This window comes from Pristis pectinata, chromosome 24 (assembly GCF_009764475.1).
Source record: "Pristis pectinata isolate sPriPec2 chromosome 24, sPriPec2.1.pri, whole genome shotgun sequence".
In the NCBI taxonomy this organism is placed as follows: domain Eukaryota; kingdom Metazoa; phylum Chordata; class Chondrichthyes; order Rhinopristiformes; family Pristidae; genus Pristis; species Pristis pectinata.
In genome coordinates, this window is record NC_067428.1 from 31270671 (window position 1) to 31292063 (window position 21393).

At 37.8% G+C, this 21393-nt stretch overlaps 1 protein-coding gene across 1 annotated transcript in view; it reads right to left on the bottom strand.

Annotated features, from left to right (window-relative positions):
• The window catches only part of LOC127582541 (protein unc-13 homolog A), a 261016-nt gene that overhangs the window by 29501 nt on the left and 210122 nt on the right, over positions 1-21393 (bottom strand). Inside the window, exons 29-35 of the mRNA XM_052037881.1 lie at positions 20903-21046; positions 19266-19343; positions 16762-16839; positions 13342-13430; positions 12106-12258; positions 10306-10429; positions 983-1039 (exon numbers count right to left, since the gene is read on the bottom strand). Coding sequence (XP_051893841.1) covers positions 983-1039; positions 10306-10429; positions 12106-12258; positions 13342-13430; positions 16762-16839; positions 19266-19343; positions 20903-21046 — 723 coding nt within the window. The remainder of the gene's footprint in view (positions 1-982; positions 1040-10305; positions 10430-12105; positions 12259-13341; positions 13431-16761; positions 16840-19265; positions 19344-20902; positions 21047-21393) is intronic.

Consider the following 21393-nt stretch of genomic DNA (forward strand, 5'->3'; position numbering starts at 1 on the left):
ACAAGCATTACCCCATTTGCCCTTTTCTTCTATCTGCCAAAACTATTTTTGCCGAGAGCGAGTACTCATATCATTAAGTCATCAACTCTGCCTTGAGAAATGGGTGGATGTCATTCCCAAGGTAGTGGCTTGGGAGCACTGGGAGTCAGCGTAGAAAGAAATGCCAAAGGAAGGAAATTAGGAAGTTGTGGGCGTGCTATGTTGGCACTGGAAGTGTGGCGACATGTGTGGGCTGCCCCCAGAACATGCTACGCAAAAGATGCATTTCACTGTGTTTCGATGTACATGTGACTAATAAAGAAATCTTACCTTATCTTAAGACATTTAACACCTCCTCCCTTTTATAACATGTTCTAAAATTTCACTATACTCCCTCCCTGAATTCTCCAACTACAATGTCCTTGTCATTATATTCACTAAGGAGAAGTATTCATTTAAGACTTCACTTACATCCTCTGGCTACACACACTTTGGTCCCGAATGGGCCTTATTCTCTCTCTGGTTACACTCTTGCTCTTAATATACTTATTATTATATTTTATGCTTTTGGATTTTACTTAATCATGTCTGCCGGTGATAATTCATATTCTCTCCTTATGCTAATTTATTTTTTAATTACCACCCCACATATTTTTATAAGACTATAGAAGGTTATTATAACTTATCTATTAAAAGTAAGTTAGCAGAATATACAATTAAATAGACTAATAGAATAAGCTTAGAAAGGACATCACTTGCAAAGAAACTTGTGGTATCACTTCATTCTTATATGTAGTTTTCAGTCAAGAAAACAATTACATCTGTGTAAATTTATGCTTACAACAAAATTGTGAGATAAGTTATACTTGTACTAAATGTAATTTCAGGCTACTGGTTGGAATCATATTCATAGAGCAACAGAAATATTAGAATTTATTTCACCAGACAGACGTTTGCCTGTTACATAGGTAACCGTATAGATTAAGATGCACTGAACTCCTACCTTTAGTTTTGAAAGTTGCCCGAGCTCTTTTGCAGCATTGAAAATAAGTTGAGTGCCCTTTGAAAAAGAAAAATACAAAACAATGAACGCCAAAACTCAGCTGAAATAATAGTATTAAAAAAAGCTGTAACAATCTTCCACTTCACAAAACATTATCAAAATACAGTCACAGACACATTCAACACTGAATTATTTTCTTACATCGCTGTGACAGACAAGCTTCACCCTTCCCTGAAAAGAGAATATTTATTACTTTTCACATATTGCTCATCTATATTTTCCACAAAATCACAATGATGACCACTTATATTTAGGGAGAGAATTTTTTTAAATGAAACATTACAAGTGCAGTGAAATCCATCTTAAATACCTAATAAAGATGTATGGAATGATTACATTCAAACCAGAGTTGAGGTGCTATGAAAAAAATGCTCAAGATTGACATGCATAAAACTAAGCTGGAAATTCAGGCATAAACTAACATTCAGATTACCTTCAATAAAATAGTACAATACAGGGAGAATATATGTGTTCAGAGAGGTATGCAGTGGAAAAACATGGCGTAGCAATTCCAATACCACATAAGTCAACAGAACAACAATGACCTGTATTTATATTGCATTTTTAACATTACAAGACATCCCAAGGTACTTCACAAAAACATTATTAAATAAAATTTGACACAGAACCACACACAGAGTTAATGCGTGGAATCACATTGACTGATAGACAATGGTTCTGAAGGAAACTGCTGATTATCAGCCATTTAGACCTCAGGACATCTTGTATTTCTGTGCACATATATGTGGTAAATGCAGAAGTCTGGAATGTGCTTAAAGTCATAGGCAGCACATCAGACTGTCGACTGTGCTGCAGGACTTAAGCTTTTAGTTCCTGTGCAAAGAAGTGCAGATAAGTGCTTAACTTATTCATTTTGATTTCAATGTTTTAAATTATTTATTGATGTTTTAATTACATTTTAATTATTATAATTCCTTTCAAAACTATCAATAATCTAAATAATTAAAATGACTCTATTAGTGATACTTATATATAATTAAAAGTCTTTGACAGCTGGTGAGCTGCATTGACTCTGGACACACTGCCCAAGGTATAATCAATGCTTCGAGCCCACTGTCTCACCAGACGTTCACTGGCTGTAGGGGCCCACAACCGGCAAAAGTATAGGCACCTGGGTCCGCAGGTGGCGAGTCAGATCTGCAGGCCTGGTCTAGCCCGATCTGACCCGTTAGAGTAGATGAGCAAAAGCTTGGCCAAAATTGCACCTGAAAGAAGGAAGTGCAAAGATGAAGGGATTTAGTGAAGAAATTCCAGAGGAGCCACCTTGAGAGCTTGAAGCCACAGCAGTCAATAATGGAATAATTAAAACTGGGGATGTCCTGGAGGCTAGAACTGGAGCAACATGAACATCTCAGGGGGGAGTCTGGAGAAGGAGTTTGAAAAAAGTAATGGAAATTTTAAAATCGAGGCTGCCCTTAACCAGGAGTGAATGTAGGTTAGGGAACACAAGGACGGTGGGTAAACAGGACTTGAATGAATAATCCTGTTAAGAATATTATGTCAAATTGCTGAATTATCCTCATTTAACACACAAGAATAATTAGGTGGAAATTTCAATTCAGAGTGGTTAATCTGTCTGCCTGCTGACATAAATGTAATGACACTGTTGATGAAAATTAGTCTTCCAAGCCAATCTAGACCAATTTATCCTCTTCTAATGTAGTTAATCTTCATCTGCATCACAAATATATATTTTTAGCTTGCTGACTTAAATAATTGAGAACTGAGAAGAGGTTTTGTGCTTTAAAATGCTAATGAGCATATAATTGTACTTGTTATACGTCCTGTCAGCTGACAAGGCAATTTTATCATGTAGTGAATGTAATGGTAATTGGTAATTTGAGTAAACCTTAGGAAACAAAATAAATGTCCTGTGGGAGATATTTAAATTTGTTTATAGGTATTCACATAAGAATATCTATTTTCACTGCATAACTGTGTGAGGCATTTGTATTTTTTGGAATAAATAAGTGTTCTCTGTGTTTGGGATGGTTGTATATTGGATAGATATTGGATATTTAATGTCCAGGATTTACTTAGTCTAGGAAGAATAGATGATGGGGTTAACACCTTAGTTACTGGAAATCAAGGAATATCATGCTACTGTACGAAGATTTCACAGGGATATATGCAAGATCATGATGGGTTTGGGTAACGTAAACAGAGAGAATCTGTTTCGATTAGCAGATAGTTCAAGTACCAGTGTAGACAGATAAAGGTGACTGACAAAAGGGGACATACGATGATTAAAAAAAATTTAAACACAGCATTTGACTATATCCTAGAAAATACTACCTGTGAAGGTGATGGAAAAAGAGTAAACCACAACTTTCTAAAGGGAAAATAATTTGCAAGGCTCAGGGTAAACAGCAGAAGACTGGGGAACGACTGAACTGCACTGTAAAGGTCTGACATGAACACAATGGGTTGAATGGCCTCCTTTAGTGCCATAGTGGTTATCTGAATCTTCTCTTGGCTAGGTTTACCAAATAATTTCTGGGTTAACATAATGAATCCCAAGGTAAAATTCTGGGATATTTTGAAATTTTATTAGACATATGCTATAACTGTCACAATTTTTTTTAACTGACAGTACCAAATATATATAAAAAACTTTAGTTCTTTTTACTCAATTGTGGTCTTTATGGTAATAACTAAAGCAAATGGAAGACTTTTTTCCTGCCATTTTCTCAAGTGATAGGGAAAGAAATTTGACTTTAACCTTGAAGATACCAATTCTTATGGTGCCCAAGTTCAACACTCCAAGTAAACGTAGGGAAGTTATTGAACATGTAATAAAAATCCAAAAAAAGAATTGCAATGACACCAATGGGCAGCAGGTGCATGGGAAGACCTCCATCTGCAGGTTCCCTTTCAAAGCACGTACAATCCTCATTTTGGTCATTCATCATCACCAGGTCTAAATCCTAGAACTCCCTATCCAACGGAACAGTGGGACTACCTTCACTAGAAGGCAGTGGCTCACCACTACCTCCTGCTTGGCAAAGAAAGATCAGCAACAAATGCTGGCCTTGCCGGTGGTGCCAGTAGACAAATAACAGAAGTCAGATTCTCTCAATTAGAAGTTAGATGGAATTCCTAACATTCTGTTTTTTTCTGCAAATCTCAAAACCACTGAAGAGTGCTGCAAACTACCTATGAAACAATCATTTGTTATAAATATCTGATTTGAGACAAATCTGAGCCTATTTGGTCATGAAACTATGTCAGCATATAGCACATGTAAATATACAGACCACAGTATCTCTGCCTGCTGCTACACCAATCCAAAGGTAATGCTACTTACCTTGCTCTCACCAAATAAAAGTACCATATTTGCATTTATAACTCTATAGCTTTCTCTTCTTAAAATATTTATTTCACAGAAGGTGCAATGGTCAATGCCTTAACCACTCCATATATCAATCCTTTCTATATTTCGAGAATCATCCTTATTCAGAAAATTCGGTCATCTTTGATCCTCACTGAGCTGTGGCTAACATCTTGGTATTTCCCTCATCCAACCAGTCATACCTTCGAAAGCTACTTGCCTAGAACTGGATTGTATAGTGTCATGTTTTTGCCGTACATAAGCAATCCAATTTCCAGGAATAAAACTTTATTGAAAATCAGGACCAACTACATGACTCACAGTCCCCATTTTCATTCCAGGTTATCTGTGCTGGTGACAAATTAGTGTATGAAGCATCCTGGACAGGCACAGAATGAGCAATGCAAATCTGGAAGTACTTCCAGGATTTTCAGTGGCCGTCACGGTTCACAGTACCTGTGAAGGCCATTTTCTTGTGTTAAAGGGGACTACATAAGCAGGTTCTAAGTTATTGCCAGAAAGCTGTCTCTGGTAAATTCCTTTTAAATTATTTGCTTACCCAGCTCTTCTTTGGGTGATGGGCATACAGGGAAGACCTTGCCTCATGCAAGGCTGATTCAAAAGTGCACAGTGCCATGGACCAAATGCTTATTAGTCCATCTCACAGCAACTGTTTACCATGCCTCTGTAGGTGTCACCTACAGTCTTGACTATATTTCTAAATGGGACAAGCTTTAAATAATTTTGTATAGATTCTTTTTGATTCATAGATAAATTCTGAAGTACATATTTATTTTAGCTAGAATTATGGACTCCAAAGTCCCAATTACAGAGACATGAGCATGTGTGTAGGATAATCAGATAATCCCAGGAAATCCCACATTAAATGCAGGCAGAGAATGCAAGAATGACTGTCAGGCAGACAAGTTTTATAGGCAGTTCAGAAGAACCCAGAGGGCATCTTGTTCACTGGCTGTTTTCTTAATGCTGATGGAGGAACGCAGCCAGGACCAAGTTCATAGCATCCTGGGTGGGTCAATTATACAGAGTGGAAGGGAAAGGCGAAGGCAGCAATATATGATGATCCTATACTCAGAGGAGCAGACAGGCATTTCTGTGGTTGCAGGTGTAATTCCAGGATGGTACATTACTTCCTAGCTGCCAGGGTTAAGGACATTACTGAAAAGCTGCAGCAAATCCTGGAGGAAGGTAAGCAGACAGAGGATCTAATCCAATGACATAGATAGCAAAAAGGACCAAGTCCTGCAGGCAGATTTTAAGGAGTTAAGGAAGATTGCTGGATTACTGTCACACACCAGTGAGTGTAGATCATTGAAGATGCCCCTCCATTTTAAATCTAAGGATACTAATACTTGGCAAAGACTGATATTACTTAGCCTCCATTTTAAGAAACATCTGGACGAACATATAAATTGCCAAGGGGAATAGTAGGCTATGGACCAAGTGCTGGTAAATGGGAATAGTATAGACAGGTACTTGATGGTCGGCATAGTCACGGTGGGCCGAAGGGCCTGTGTCTGTGCTGTATGACTCTAGTAAGTTCTCTTCAAATTCTGGATGAATGATAAAGCCTTTCCAAATCATCTTACGTATGGCCACTCTTGCCCCAACTTTATAAAACATTGGTTAGACCTCAGCTAGAGTACTGCATGCAGTTCTGGGCACCACACTATAGGAAAGGTGAGGTAGCACTGGAGTGGAGACTCACCAGGATGTTGCCTGGGATACAACATTTCAATTATGAGGAGAGACTGGGTCTGTTTTCCCTGGAGAGGAGGAGGGGCATGATTGAGGTATATAAAATTATGAGATATATAGATAGGGCAGACTGCAGGGAAGTTTTCCCCTTATCAGGTGTGAATAAAACTAGAGGACATAGATTTAGGGCAGGGGCAAGAGGTTTCAAAGGGATCTGAGGGGGACCTTTTTCCATCCAGAGAGTGCTGAATACCTGGAATTCACAGCCAGAGAGAGTGGTGGAAGCAGAGTCGCCGACAGCATTTCAGTGTCTAGATGAGACTTAAATTGCTGAGGCACAGAAGGTTACAGGTCGAGTGCTAAAATATGGGATTAATGTGGATGGGTGCCCACTGGTCGACATGGATGTGGTGGGCCAAATGGCCTGTTTCCGTGCTGTATGATTCTGTGACTTTTCTATCTGAATAAAGTTCTATCTCATGTTTCATAAACTTGGTTAGGAGGAATAATTTAAATTGATACAATTTATATATCACTATCTAAACCACAGATTTTTATTTAAAACCATGGCAGTATGGAAAAATATTATTATTATATCAAAAATATTGTTGTCCTTTGATTCAGCTTTGTTTCCGTAGGACAAAGATAACTGAGCAAAATATCATTCCTCATAGACAGAAGTACATGACAGTCTCATAATTTTGCTGACCAGCTTTAGGCCGGCAAGCATGATCTATTGTGGACTTGGGAAAACTGCAACACACGTAGAATTTCAAAAAGATCTATGGCAGGAGACAAGGAGGTTTCAATCCACCAAGATTCCAATCCTATTTTCAGACAACTTCACATCAAATTTCAGAAGTAATGGGCTACAATTTTCATTCAACAAAACCAAAACACTCACTGCTGACGTTGTAGAAAGAAGCCTATAAAGATCCAATGATATCTGTGACATGGACTTCATCTCTGTTTACATTGTTTGCTATCAGGGGTCGGTAGTACCTGCCATAAGTGACTCCAGCTAAGCACATCAAAAAGTTCTCACAGACAACAACAAAGTAAAATGCACTTAAAAAAAAATTCAATATTTTACAGCATGCAATATACAATTGGAACATAAATGAGATTAGGGTACAAGGTGAAATATAACTGAGTTTTAAAAATTGAAATTGTTATTTTGGAATATTTGTCAAGAGAGAATGACAATCCATATATAATTAAATTCTTCTGAACTGATGAGACTGTTAAATTGATGCCCTAAAAACGCACTTACCCGTCTACTCAATAAAGCCCAACATTCTCGGGCTCATTTTAAACAGTTTGTAAATACTTGAAGTTTTCATCAGTTCAGTGATTTGTATATTTTGTTGAAGAATGTAACTATGCAGCAATACCGTAGAGGAGCAGGGAATCACATCTGTCATTCTGTATTTAACTGTGCATGTGTGTGCTCTATAAGTTACTGACAGATTTCTTCTACTATAACAAAGAGCCCTGTTGTCTCACAGTAATTTTTCACCACGAATTTCTGATCATTAGTTTCAGTGTCATGAAATTATGTCGTTCGGTATCTGGTTCAACCCCTTGAACTCCCAATCAAAATCAACATCTCCCAAAAAATTCTACAGCCTGAACTTCCACATCTGTCTGACAAAGTGGCTTATTGGTCACAATGAAGATTATGTTCAGGGGCAATTTTAATTCAATCCAAGTCATGCTAATAAAGGTTGCAGGATTTTCTAAGAATTCCTTAAAATTAATTGCTCTTAGAGATAATATGCTGAAAAGAATGAACCTCTAGTTTGCTCTTGCCCATCACCTATGATCTTTCACACTTTGCTATTGTAGCTGCATTTCTATACTGCTGCACGGGATCTAGCAAAATAGTTCCTCTTTCTCTAGGATTAAGTGTCACATACAGTTCAATTTATATTGGAGTCTGGATCAGAAATGTTGACATTTTCCCAGATAAAAATTCTATACGAGTCTGAGCTAATGCTCAGCCTCAAGCTCTGATTTATTGAAAGTTAAAAGCAATGCCACAAAAGAGTACCTACTGTATGCATGCCAGAACACATGTTTGTTGTGTTCTTTTGCATCATGACAAAAGATCAAAACTATTGTTTGTAAGACGACATTTTAATTTGCAGGTTTTCTTGCAAAGATTTGTTACCTTTATTACTGGGTATTATATATTGGGTTAAACATTACAAGATTTTAAGTTTACAGAGAATGTTTATTGACCCACCTTCGTTATGGTTGATGAACTAAATCGTTGGGTGGATGTGGAAGATTCAGACTTTAGAAGATTTTTTGTCAAGCTCAGCTATTTGCAACAATCTGACAGCATCATGGTTACCTTTACTACACCAGCAAACTAACTTTGATTGGTTAATTTGAACACTGTTCAAATACGTGACCATGATGATCATCAGAAATTTAAATTGTTTCCCAAGATCCTGTGGCATTTCCTCAGTTAATAGGCATCAGAAGTTCTGTACAATAAAAATATGCTTCAAAAAATAAAAAGTTATCAAACCATGCTTAAAATTTCAAAGGTAAATGTGATTTTACAATTGCAACTCAAACCCACGTGGCTGTACTTGGGTATTGTACTCCACGACACATTTTCTTTTTGATATTTTTCCACCAAATTTGAATCTATTATCCATGGTGCATGCTTGAAAAAACTTCTTACAGATTTCAAATGTACCCTGTATTTGTGTGCATCAGTTGTAAATAGTGCCTTTCATCAAAGAGCCTGCTTATGTTCTCTACACACCACCCAACAATGCACTTTGTCAATGATCAAACCAATTAAGAGCTAAGGCTGTCATATTCAGACTAAGGGAAGAATTTTGGATTAAGATTGCAGCATATATCATCATTGGCAGCCCTTATTACAAGAAATAAACAAAACATAATTGCAGATGCATTTTAAAAAAGGTATCTCTTGCAGACAAAGAATCAGCCAGCATTTCAAAACACATATACTGCAGCTATTAATTAAATAGTGGTAGCAACTGATACACATAATAACATTTCAACAAATACAAGCAGTTAGCTTTTACTAAAATAGACATTTTCTTGATGTGCACATCCAGAATTGAGCTGTAAACATATAACACACTTTTTACAAATTTTTATTTAAATCCAAAAGAGCAAACATTCAAGTGACAAAACAAGGGGAAATTTCAGATATGGGAACCCAGCAGAGGTCACTATTATTAACCAGAGTCAGCCATGTGCACCAGCTTGTGGCAGCATACACTAACGAGCGCAGCCACACACAACATTACTGGCTGATTCTATTAAACGTACAGCAGACAGACAGACAGACACATAGTGCTGTACTTACAATCATCTGCCATTATCAGAGAGCAGAACAATTAAAGAAAATGATAATCAGACCAGTATATTACTATTACTTTTCTAGTTTAATGCAACTTTTCAAATCAGTTGATTTTAAAAGGTAGTTATTAGATTCTATGGCCCTTTGGTAAAATGCCACAGCTTAATTATATAAAAAAAATCAATAAAGGTACTGCCAATAGGATCACTTGTTAAATATTTGAATTACTTTTTAAAAAATATTCTTTCAAATGGATCTTGATTACACTGTTTAATAATAAAAAAACAAGTATTTACAAAATAAAGAATATACGTTTCACCTGTGCACACAGGGCTCTCCTAATGACATCAATCTTCTAATGATGCAAAAATGTCAATGATCCTGAATGGTAACAATTCTAAGCAATAACACAATTCTTTTTCTAATAGCTTTTAAAACTAGCAGGATATCTATTGCAGAGGAACTATTAATAATGGTTTTCCCCCAACTCAGGCCAAACTGCTAAGGAATAGTCCATTTTTGCTTTATTTCCATCACAACTGTAGCACTGGTGATTAAGAACAATACTTGGAATATAATTATTCCTCTTAATTTTACATTCTCCGATGACCTAATTTAGATTATTCACTATGAAACATCAAGGTGGCAACCTAATCCATGTGAAAATTTCTTCTCCTATAATGCATCTACATCACAACTTTTAGTCAACAGAATTAAGAACAGTCCATTTAAAATGAACACTTTTATAAACATTGCAGATCAATCCTACAACTGGGCTATGCAATTTGTTGCAATATCTCACTAAATCACAATGACTTAAATGCAGAAACTGCTGCTCACCGTTTGATCGGTTAAAGGTGGTAGGACAATAGTTTTCTCCATTGTGTTCATTACAATCTTCCACAATTCTTTCAGAACACGCTTCAACACTGTTTTCTCACAGATCTTTGCAAACAGGGTCAAACTGGAAGAGGAAGCAAACGTGTGCACCAATATTCAAAATAACAACTAGCCACTAACTTTTACATAGCATCTTCAACTCAGAAAACAGCCCAAGTACAGTTATTTTTCAGAAAAAAATAACATAAAACCACAAAAAGTAGTCTCAGGACAGGTTACTACAATCTGGTCCAAGATGTTTTATTAGTGTCTTAAGTTAGATGAGAGAGGTGCAGAATTTTAGAAAGGGTATCAGGTGAAGGTACAGGCACGAAGATGCAATGAAGCAAATCAAAACTGTGCAAAGCTAGACTTGGAGATGTACAAAGAACCCAGAGGATCGTTGGGTAGATGAAGTTAAAAGGACAAGGGTGGGTGAGACAATAGAAGTACTTCAACTCAAGAATGAGAGTTTTAAATTTGAGACACTGGTAGCCTGGAAGCCACTGAATGCGAGAATGCATTCTGGAATATAGGGTTCTGGATGAGTTGAAGATAATGAAGAGTGGGTAAGAGGAGTTCACCCCAAGTTAGAATGGCTGAATCTGGAGGTAACAAATTAAATTTTCAGGAACCAGTAGGCTGAGCTGAGGAAAATGTGTGCAACATCTGGAAGGTAGATGTAGGTAGTATTGGTGATGGAATCAGAAAGCCTTTATATCTAGAGAACAGCAGCTTCTGCCACCTAAAAAAAAACTTAAACTTACTGCAGCTGTTTATTCCCTTGATTGCCATAAAAAATAAGAATTGCATTTATATACTGTCTTTCACAATTTCAGTAAAGCTCTTTATAAATGGCTTTTATTTTTGAAATGCAGTCACAGGTACAATGTAGGAAACAAGTCGGATCAGTCATAATCTTATTAAGTGGTGGAGCAGGCTTGAGGAATTGAGTGGCCAACTCATGGACATAACAGCAATGTGATATGACCAGACAATCTGATTTTTGATTTTGGTTGATTATTGGATGGTTATTGAGCCTATCCATGATCTATGCAAATAATGGTACCCGAGGGGCAGGTGCAACTTTGGTTTGATGTCTCATCCAAAAGTCAACATCTTCAGCAGGGCCTCACTTCTTCCGAACTCCGATAGAGTGTCAACTTAAATTTTTTACTGAAGACCTTTGAGTGGGACTTCAGTCCACAATCTTCTAAGTAGAAAGTGACAGTACTACCACTGAGCCACAGCCTGCACTTAGAGTACATTCATGATACAACACCTACCTTTAAGGTATAATTTAGAAACTTCCCTTTTGCACTATATTATGCGTTACTCTTCTGGTGAATATATTTCCAAAATTTCAGAAAGACAGAATCAAAATAGATTCCACCCTTTTCTTTCTTTATTTTAATAACAACCAACATGCTGAAGGAAGCACTTTGGTTCCTTCAGATTTTAAGTAAATTTTGTTCAGTTGGTTTTTGAAATGCGAATGGATCACGCTGTAATGCCTTCCTTCCACCAGATCTTTAAGAGATAACTTTGACTTTCAGCTGTGGGAAAAAATATGACAATGTCAATTTGGCTCTCTATTTTAAAACCTCACCAGATTTTTGCATCTATTATGTCAAGAAAGCAAAGGTTGATCCTTTTGCATATTAGCTATCACCCTGAAGCAGCAGAGTAGGGTTCAGGTTCAGTTTCCATGATGCACTTAGTAAACATTCTAAATTAAAAATGGAGATAATGTTGACTAACTTGCTATCTAGTAGGTCCATGAGTGGCTGGAGAACATTGTCAGCATCCTGGGCCACACTGTTGCAAGTGCTGGCAGGGACATTTCCAGTTCCTTTCACCTGGCTGAGAATATCTCCCATCTGCTTCACACATTCCTCAATATGAGGCTGAAAACTGAACATACGAGAGAATGTTAAGTATGGCATAAAGAATAAAATATTCTTTAAGAAAGACAAAGGTGTAAAATATTGTACATAAGCAACTTTTTGTAACATCATTGTCTTTGTAATAGATAAAAGTGTAAGTAAATTATAAAAAATGATAATAACTTAAGTGATCAGAAGCTCTTATTGCAATATTATTGATTCACTAAACGGATGGGACCCAACTGAGCTACCTTCGCCCCTAACTGCACTTACCTGAACCAGATGCAAAGACCCAATTGAGCTGACTTATCAAACCTGGGAGGTGTCCTGCTCTGTGCATCAAGACCTGAACAGAGGTAGGGCAAACACCTTGTCCCTAGAACCCCCGGGCTTTGACAGAAGGCAAAAGCTAGAAGCTTTTGTCAAAGCCTGGACTGTAATTTAAAAGTTTTAAAATCTCTCTGATATTCAGAGGCATTTACAACATATTGGAAAGGTTCTAAATGATTTTAAAAGATTAAAACTGCATTTTAAAAATAAAAACAAAAAAAATCAAGAAATAATTAAATGCATGTAAACAAAATAAATAGTAAATTAATATGTTGCATTTTTTCTTCTAATCTCTATGCTTGGAATCACCTTTCAAGATAGGTTTCCACCAATGGACTCCACGTATAGTCCAGCATATCCAGAATGATAGGTATACCAGCACGCATCTCAGTTCATGCAGTTCTATTCAAGTCTGAGACTTGCATATAGAGAAGAGGCTGAACACCAGAGACTCCCTTCAGAACTGCTGGCTAGCACAATTCAGTTCAACACCTATTATCTACCATTAAAAAAATGTGGGTTTCCAAGACAATTTGTCATTGTGATAAGTATAAAAATTATCTACGCATATTACAATATCAAACATACTGCAGTTATTCCAGGATTTTAACAGGCTCTTTATATTATAACACAAGGCTATAAACAAACCAAGTGTACATTAGTAGGCTTGATATTAAACCTTTGGCTTTCAGATTACTGTTTGCCTAAAACAATCTTTATATACCTGACAATGATTATTTGCAAGCGTGCCTTAAATATTACAAGATACTGAAATCCTTACCTTAATGCAAATACTCTGCTGAGATCATCCAGCACATTATTGAGTTTTATCTGCAGCTCCTTTAAAATGTCACTGGCTTCTGCATTCAGCTGCAAATAAAGACAGGCATTTAGTGTACTACAATCAGAAAACCACCAACCAAACTGAACATGGTGGCTCGGAGAGCCAGAGAATGCAGAATTAAAGAATGAAGTAAATTGTCAGAAGCATCAGTCACAATGAGCCAAACTATCTTTTCTTGGACTACTTTCTTACATATTGTGTCTTCTTTACAACTGTATAATATCACAGGACAATATATCCATGCAAAAACTTGAATCCAAAGAAATACTGTCCTAGAATATTATTTATGGAGATTAACAGTGCAAGAACCATTAGAAACCACACATCAATGCTGCCTGAAGGAAAGGAGCAACAGACAGTACAGTAGAATTAAAACAAATGATACCAAGCTCAACATGAATAGTTATACACCAGTTAAATCTAGGTCAGTTTTGTTTTGACAGTTGTGAACACTTCAACTGAGGGTGTGTCATTTTTTCTGTACCTTGAAAAATAATCTAAGTAGACAGTATTTTCTTTTTATGTACCAGATGGTTTCACGTAGCTTTCTGTCTATGTCCTATTGTTTCTTTTCTGCTTATTTCCATACATTGTAAAAGTACATAAAAACTGAATGAAAAATTACACATTAATTTTTAAATAAAATGTTATTAAATAAATAAATAAAATGATTGTTCTGAGCACATAAACAAAAGGGATGACATTCTTCATAATTGGCAGGAATGATACCAAGAGAATGGTGCCAGGATATTTGTGTTTTAGTTTATCACATTGCATCGAGAACAAATTTCATTAAGTGCAGGTGCAACATTCAAAAGTCCTAGGAATACATTGCCACAGTTTAATTTTTGAAATTAAAAAAAGTTAGTGTCAGTCCTGCAGTTACTAATATTTAAGGCCCCAAAACTTAGTTGCAGAGCTTTATTTAGTCAGCTTTCAGGACCCGAGCATTGCTGGCAAGAGTAGCATTCATTCCCCATCCTTAATTACCCTCAGGGCGGTGGTGGTGGTGAGGCATCTACTTGATCCATTACAGTCATGCTGGTGAAGGTACTCCCAGTGTTGTTGGATAGGGAGTTCCAGGATTAAGATGATGAGGGAATGACGATATATTTTAAGACAGGATGGTGTGCAACTTGGAATGCGCAAGTGGTCATATTCCCATGCACCTGAAGACCTTTTCCTTTTTCGTGGTCAAGCACATGGGTTTGGAAGGTGCTATCAGAGTAGGTTGGGCAAGAAACTACAGTGTAGGTAAAAAAACACCACAGCCACTGGTGGAGAGAACAAATGTTTAAGTTGGTGAATGGGGTTGCTTTGTCCTGATGTTTCTACAGTTCTGTTGGAGCTGCATGCATCCAGACAAGCAGTGAGCATTTCCTTGTCGATGTGTGGTCACATCTACCAATGCTATCATGCACAGTTGCATTTGCCAGACATATATCGGTGAGGACAAAGTGAATTAGGTTTATCCCTCACTTCATCATTGCAAATTTCAAAGAGGAAGTTTTGTGGAAGTTATTCACTTCCTCATCATCAAAGCTCTATCCAAATGAACTTTAGTCAGGGTGTGGCTTGAATTACAGTAAAGCCGTCACATTAATTTTCCTTTTTCTCTTTTCCTATCTTAGTTACCATCTTAATACAGTACACACGCTCCAAACCTCTCTCACTGCATTGTTGAAGGCAACCACTTTTTCCTAGGTCTGCACTATGACTGCTTACTTTAACACAAAAACACTGTTGCGTAATTCCCCGAAATACCTTCCTTTATTCTAACAAGAGCATAAACGAAGAAACCAGATGAGGGAGGAAAACAAAAATCAGGCACCAGGACAGCAACAGAAGCTCCCATGCATACAGTTCAAACTGATGCTAACAGGACCTCACAAAAGAGAAGTGTATCTGATAGCAGCACTTCTACAAGGGTGTCAATTACATCAAAGGCATCCAAATTTTCTCCATGCCATGGCCCATATTAGCTATACTCCAGAACTATAACAACATTGACCCGTCCAGATTGCCATAGTACATTAGTACAGCATTAGCCAAAGTACCAAAATATGGTTGTTGAAAGCACCAACCAAGCAGCTGCGTCTTTAACGAGTAGGAAGAGTTCTCTAATGTGTGATACAAACCAAGCTGTGTGTTTTGCTGCATCATGGACCATGAAGGCCAGATTCTGAGACCTTTTAAAAGAATGAATTCAACTCCTCTTCCTCTTTCTGCAGCTGTGATGAATTCACAGTAGAAGTGCATTTCACCGCCTCTACCCCCACTTCCTTCTTCACAATCCAGTCTCCAAACCCCAGCTTTGGGATGAAGACACAATGGATGGAGGAAGGTAAGTATGCATGCCTGCAGCTAGGGATTAAAAGGATAATATTGCAGGTGCCGAGTTTTGCCTGTCCGGAGTAGATGAGATGCAGCATCTCCCCAAAAGACTAATGAGCTTCCCCTCAGGAGCTGTCGGCTGCCCCCTTCCACCAGTTTCTTCTAAGCTAATGCAAGAGCAAGGCTGGCTCCCAGGGAAGGTGAAAAGTTAAATGGGAGAGGTGCAGTGAGAGATGTGGATTGCAAAAATGTTAGAATAAAGAAAGGTATTTTGGGAAACTGCACTAACCTGTTTTTATGTACATAGTGCAGACCCAGGGAAAAAAGGATGCCTTCAACAGGAGCTCAGTGAGAGAGGTTAGGAGTGCATGTACTACGCTAAAATGTTGAAGAGTATGAAGGCAACCAAGAATGGAAAAGAGAAAATGGAAATCAAAGTGACTTTTTTTTACCATGGTGGATAATTAACTTTCTTCCTGTACTGCTCTGCACAGGGAGAGGGTTGACAGTGCCACTTCCTCAGGGCAATGCAGCTTAATGGGCTTTCAGACCATGGTCTTTGGAAGCTTTGTCTCAGGGCCCACCTGGAACTTCACCATTATCATGTTGCTTGCCTGTTTTGTAGGCACAGTTGCCTGTATACTGCCAACATAGAATACAGATATACAAAGAAGATACTGTGGAGAGACTGGAGCAGAACTGAGAGAGGAAACAGTTAAGGGACACATCTGTCAATGTTGTAGATAGCAGACATTTGCAGGGTTATGCCATTATGACATGCACAATCCCTGGATTTCATACACCAAATGAATCATCCCAGAACATAAAGGAGAGGTTCAAATACAGGATACTTCCATGCTGCTTCCCCACTCAGCCCCCAGCTGGTGACTGGATTTAAGTTCTGACTCTATAACAGTACTAAAAGCATCAAGAAAATTTAGGGTCGAAAGTAATAGAATTCCTTAAATTACTAACCACACAAGTTTTAAAAGTAAACATAAATTAAGAATATCGGAATCTTACATCTTTTCCTCCCATTGCTTCAAACATCTTCTCCAGCTGTACTCGTAGCTGCTGAATGTTGTTCATCAGGATACATGGCTACAAAATGTTAATGTATCAGTGGTTATTTCTATGGTTATAGGCTTTTACCTTTGCATAAAATGCTAAATATTGGCATACGAGTATAATCAGAGTTCACTACAACAAATATGTCCAAAAATACACTACAATTCTATTCAAGGATTGAGAAATAACAAGTTAATTTTAAATTTTGACCCTTCTTAAAATATGAAATGGCAAAACACTAGCAAGGTGCTGGAGACATAATTGGAAAGCCAGGCATACCTTACTAGAGATCCCACGATCATATTTAGGGGCATAAAAAGAAGTGCAATTGTACTAAAATACCAATTAGTAAATCATGGATATCTGATAGCCTTCTATATTTTCCATTCCTGAAACAATGTTTTTATATTTAAGACTTGTTGAAACTTCTAAAATACGTTTCTCCACCACATAATGACTCCCAAGAGAACTTTCAGCCAGTTTTTGCTGTTGAATTTTGTAAACTTGCAATAGAGAATAGAGAGTTGACTCTTTTACTTAAGACGTCTGGTAAATAAGGTACAACAGTGCCATTTTATTAAACAGTAGAATCCCCAGCACAATATTTTAATGCCAGAGTGGAAAACATTAAACCAGATATTACTAAAAGGCTAAGAAAATAAGAGAAATATTAAAAAGAAATTAGGCTTAAGAGGGAACACAGTGCACTAAGATAATCAGCAAAGATGTTTGAACCTCACAAACAACAGACAGTATAATTTAGATGAGGAGTATTGCAGTGTGTATGGAATTCATTTGTGCAGATTAAGACATGTAAAAAGAACCAAAATATTTCTTATGGAATAGTAAAAGATGCTGGCACCTCTGGAAAAAAGACTGGCAAGAGAAGAAATAAAACAATTCTAAATATTGAAACTCTGAAGTTAATTTGTAATTATATGGCTTTGACAAACTCAATCTAAGCCAGCTAGAATTGTGAGGCAAGAGACTTTCCCACAGAATGTTAGCTAGTATTTCCTATCTATCGGTACTAACAGATCCATGAAGTATAATCACTGTTGTAACATAGGAAATGAAAGCACCAACTTGTGTTCAGCAAGGTTTCAAACAAAAAGACGGTATAATACATAATCTGCTGATGTTAATGTTTGTTGAGAGATAAATATTGGCCACGACCCTTATAAACATACTGTACATCAGATCTGTTACTACCAATAAATACGAAATACAGGTCGTCGCCAGGTTACGACAGGGTTCCCTTTCTTAGACTGTAACCCAAACAGTCAGAAATGCAGCCATGAACCGAGTTCCCACACGGCAGAAGATGCCTGCAGCCCCGCAGCTGCCAGCAAATCCATCCTGCCGGTCTCCCAAATGCTTGTGTGTACATTGGGGCTGTACATAAACCAGGCATTTGTAAGCTGGGAGGACATGTACTAGTTAGCATTCTGGGGGACACATCTTGATCCAAAATGTCGACTGTCCATTTCCCTCCATAGATGCTGCCTGACCTGCTGAGTTCCTCCAGCGCTTTGTGTGTTGCTTAACATTCTGTAGGAAAGTTTTTTGCCTCACAATTCTAAGTGTGCCCTAAAGAGTACATTATATGGTCACTGTGTGTGTGGGCCAATGATTGTTTTGGTCACAGGCCCACTTCTGCAAAACATCAATCATTCTCGACACCCAGGGCATCAGGAGCGACTGAAGAGATGCTGAGTTTGCAGGTGAGACTGGATGGTCAGGGTGGGGACAGGGCCAGCAATCATAGGCCTGATTGAGGGCCTGGGGTACAGCTGGTAAATGGACTGGGATAGAAGGGAGAAGTGGGAGATGTCAGCAGCCATCAGGTAAGAAGCCAGGGAGAGGGAGAGGGTAGTGGGAGACCTGGGCCTTCAAGGGTCAGGGCAAAGGTGTTTGAGTGTGGAGTTGTGGGGTGGAAGGGAGGGAGAGGTGGTATCACTGAGGAAAAGGGAGTTACCCACCATAGCGGGTTCCAGTCTGGCACTTTGCTATGAAGACCCAATTTTTCTACAAGTTCCCAATTACGGTAACTGGGCACTCAGAGCAACAACATGGGAAAACTGGTTCAAATATCCCCCACAATACTCCAAGGGAGCATTGGTACACAGATATAGTTGTGATTTGATGTCCGTCTGATACGGAAATACTGTCAAGCATTCACGCGGTTACTCGAGTTTCCAGAATGATGCAAGATAATCCTGAAATAGTGTTGTCATGTTTCATTCCATGGTAATTACATTTTGAATCTAATAATACAGAAATAAACAGCAGTACATGGTCTGATTTCTGGGCTACAGTTGTAACAAAGTTCTTACATCTAAAGCATTAACCAATCATTTCTTCTTACAGATGGTAAGAGAACTGCCATGTTTTACCAATATTCCGACTCCAATACTATAGTGCTTGTAAGGCTACAGAATATTAGAGTAATAGATTACCACTTTCTCTTTTGAACAGTACGATGCGTAATCCTTAGCTATTATCTCAGCATACTGCAGTAGTACATTGCTGATTGTCTGAAAAAGAAAAGAATTTTAAAAAACACCAGAATTTGTCTTTTTTGTAAAAAGTAAAGTACCAAAAGGATGATACAAACATGTTGATGTTGAAATACTGAATCAGAAAGCAATTTGTTCATCATATTCTTCAATAAATACCATGACAACCTAAAATTTTTGGATACATGGATATTTAAAAGCAATCGCTACACAAAGTATGTTCACACCAGCAAATCTTAATGAGAGTCCTTTTATGTTATTGAGCATAATGACTAATCTTTACCATGGCACAATATCTGATGAAAACCATCATTCTTTGTGGGTCGCACTCTAATCAAGGAAATCAACCCAGATGCACTGAATCTTATCCACCAACTTTTTGTTGTGTTGTCCTTTCAAGGACATACATCTAGAAGTGGCAGTAAATGCTCAAAATGCCCTTTCATGTGTGAAACATTTAAATGATAGGATAATAATGGGAATACATTATTTGACATACTTATTGTAAACACCTTGACAGGTGTCAGACATCTATCACTTCCAAGGCATTGATAAGAGATAGGCATGAATGAAATTTAAAAGAATGGTAATCCTGGTATATTAATTACATGGTGATCAACTGCATTGTCAGGCATATCTATTTCTTAGGAATCATTTTTATTATTGTAGCTCCAGAAACAAAAGGATGCCAGAGGAAGCCAACATTTCTCTTCCCCACCTCAATATAAAGCAATTTGCTCAGTGGCACCAGTGTAAAGTCAGAAGCTTGCCATTAACAAGCTTAAACCAAGATCCATGAGGTGAACCTTCTGAGAGACAAACAGATGTATGGTTTGGATTCCAATTGGGCAGGAATCAGAGGTAAGAATAATTAAATTCTGGCTAACAAATAGAGATAAATAATATACAGAGGTACTAGAACACAGAAGGTAGAACAGTACAGGACAGGAACAGCCCCTTCAGCCCACGATGTTTGGGCCGAGCATGATGCCAAATTAAACTAATCCCTTCTGTTTGCACATGATCTAGATCCCTCCACTCCCAGCATATTCATATGCCTTTCTAAAAGCCTCTTGAACACCACTATTGTATCTGCTTCCACTACTACCCCTGGCAGTGCTTTCAAGGCACTTACCACGCTCTGTGTGAAACTTGCTCTGCACATCGCCTCTCACCTTAAAGCTGTGCCCTCTAGTACCTTATCTACGCCTCTCATAATTTTATAAATTTCCATCAGGTCTCCCCTCAGCTTCCTACGCTCCAGAGAAAACAATCCAAGTCTGTCCAACCTCTCCTTATAACTAATGCTCTCTGCTCTAGGCAGCATCCTGGTAAACCGCTGTTGAGCCTTCTTCAAAGCCTCCACAACCTTCCTATAATGCGGTGACCAGAACTGAACACAATACTCAAACTGCGGCCTAACCAATGTTTTATACAAATGCAACATGATACTACTGCAAGAACAATGTGCATCATTGTATTTGGAATGTGAAAGCTTCTTGACTGATAGTGAAGCTGAATTTTGACAATAGTTTAATGCCTTTTACCCAATTTATTCCTAAAGACTCATTCTTTACCTTGGCAAATCTTCTCATGTAATGTCCCACTATCTGAGGATCAGGACATTCGAGCTTCTTAATGATTTCAAAACTCTGGTTCAATTGTGAGAAGACATCCACCACAGAACAGGAGAAGAGGGCATGTTCTGATGTTTGCTGGAACTGTGGTTAAAAACAAAGAAAATTAATTTTGATTTTTCATCTGACCATTTAGATAGTAAATCTATTTACACAGGTTGTTTTCAACTTGTAAAATTGGCTAAATAATTGGAAACAGATAACACAATTAAATGATTGTTTCTCAGAATGAAGTGAAGAATACACTGGAGCTCCCAAGCAGTTAGTACTAGCACCTTTGCTTTTCTTAACATGTATTAATGGCTTAGACTTGGGTCTACAAAGTATAATTTTTAAATGCAGATAACTCAAAACTTGTAAACTGTGAAGATGATAGAGATACAAGATGGTGAAATGAGAAAGGAGGGGGATGGGAAGATTGGTGGCAAATG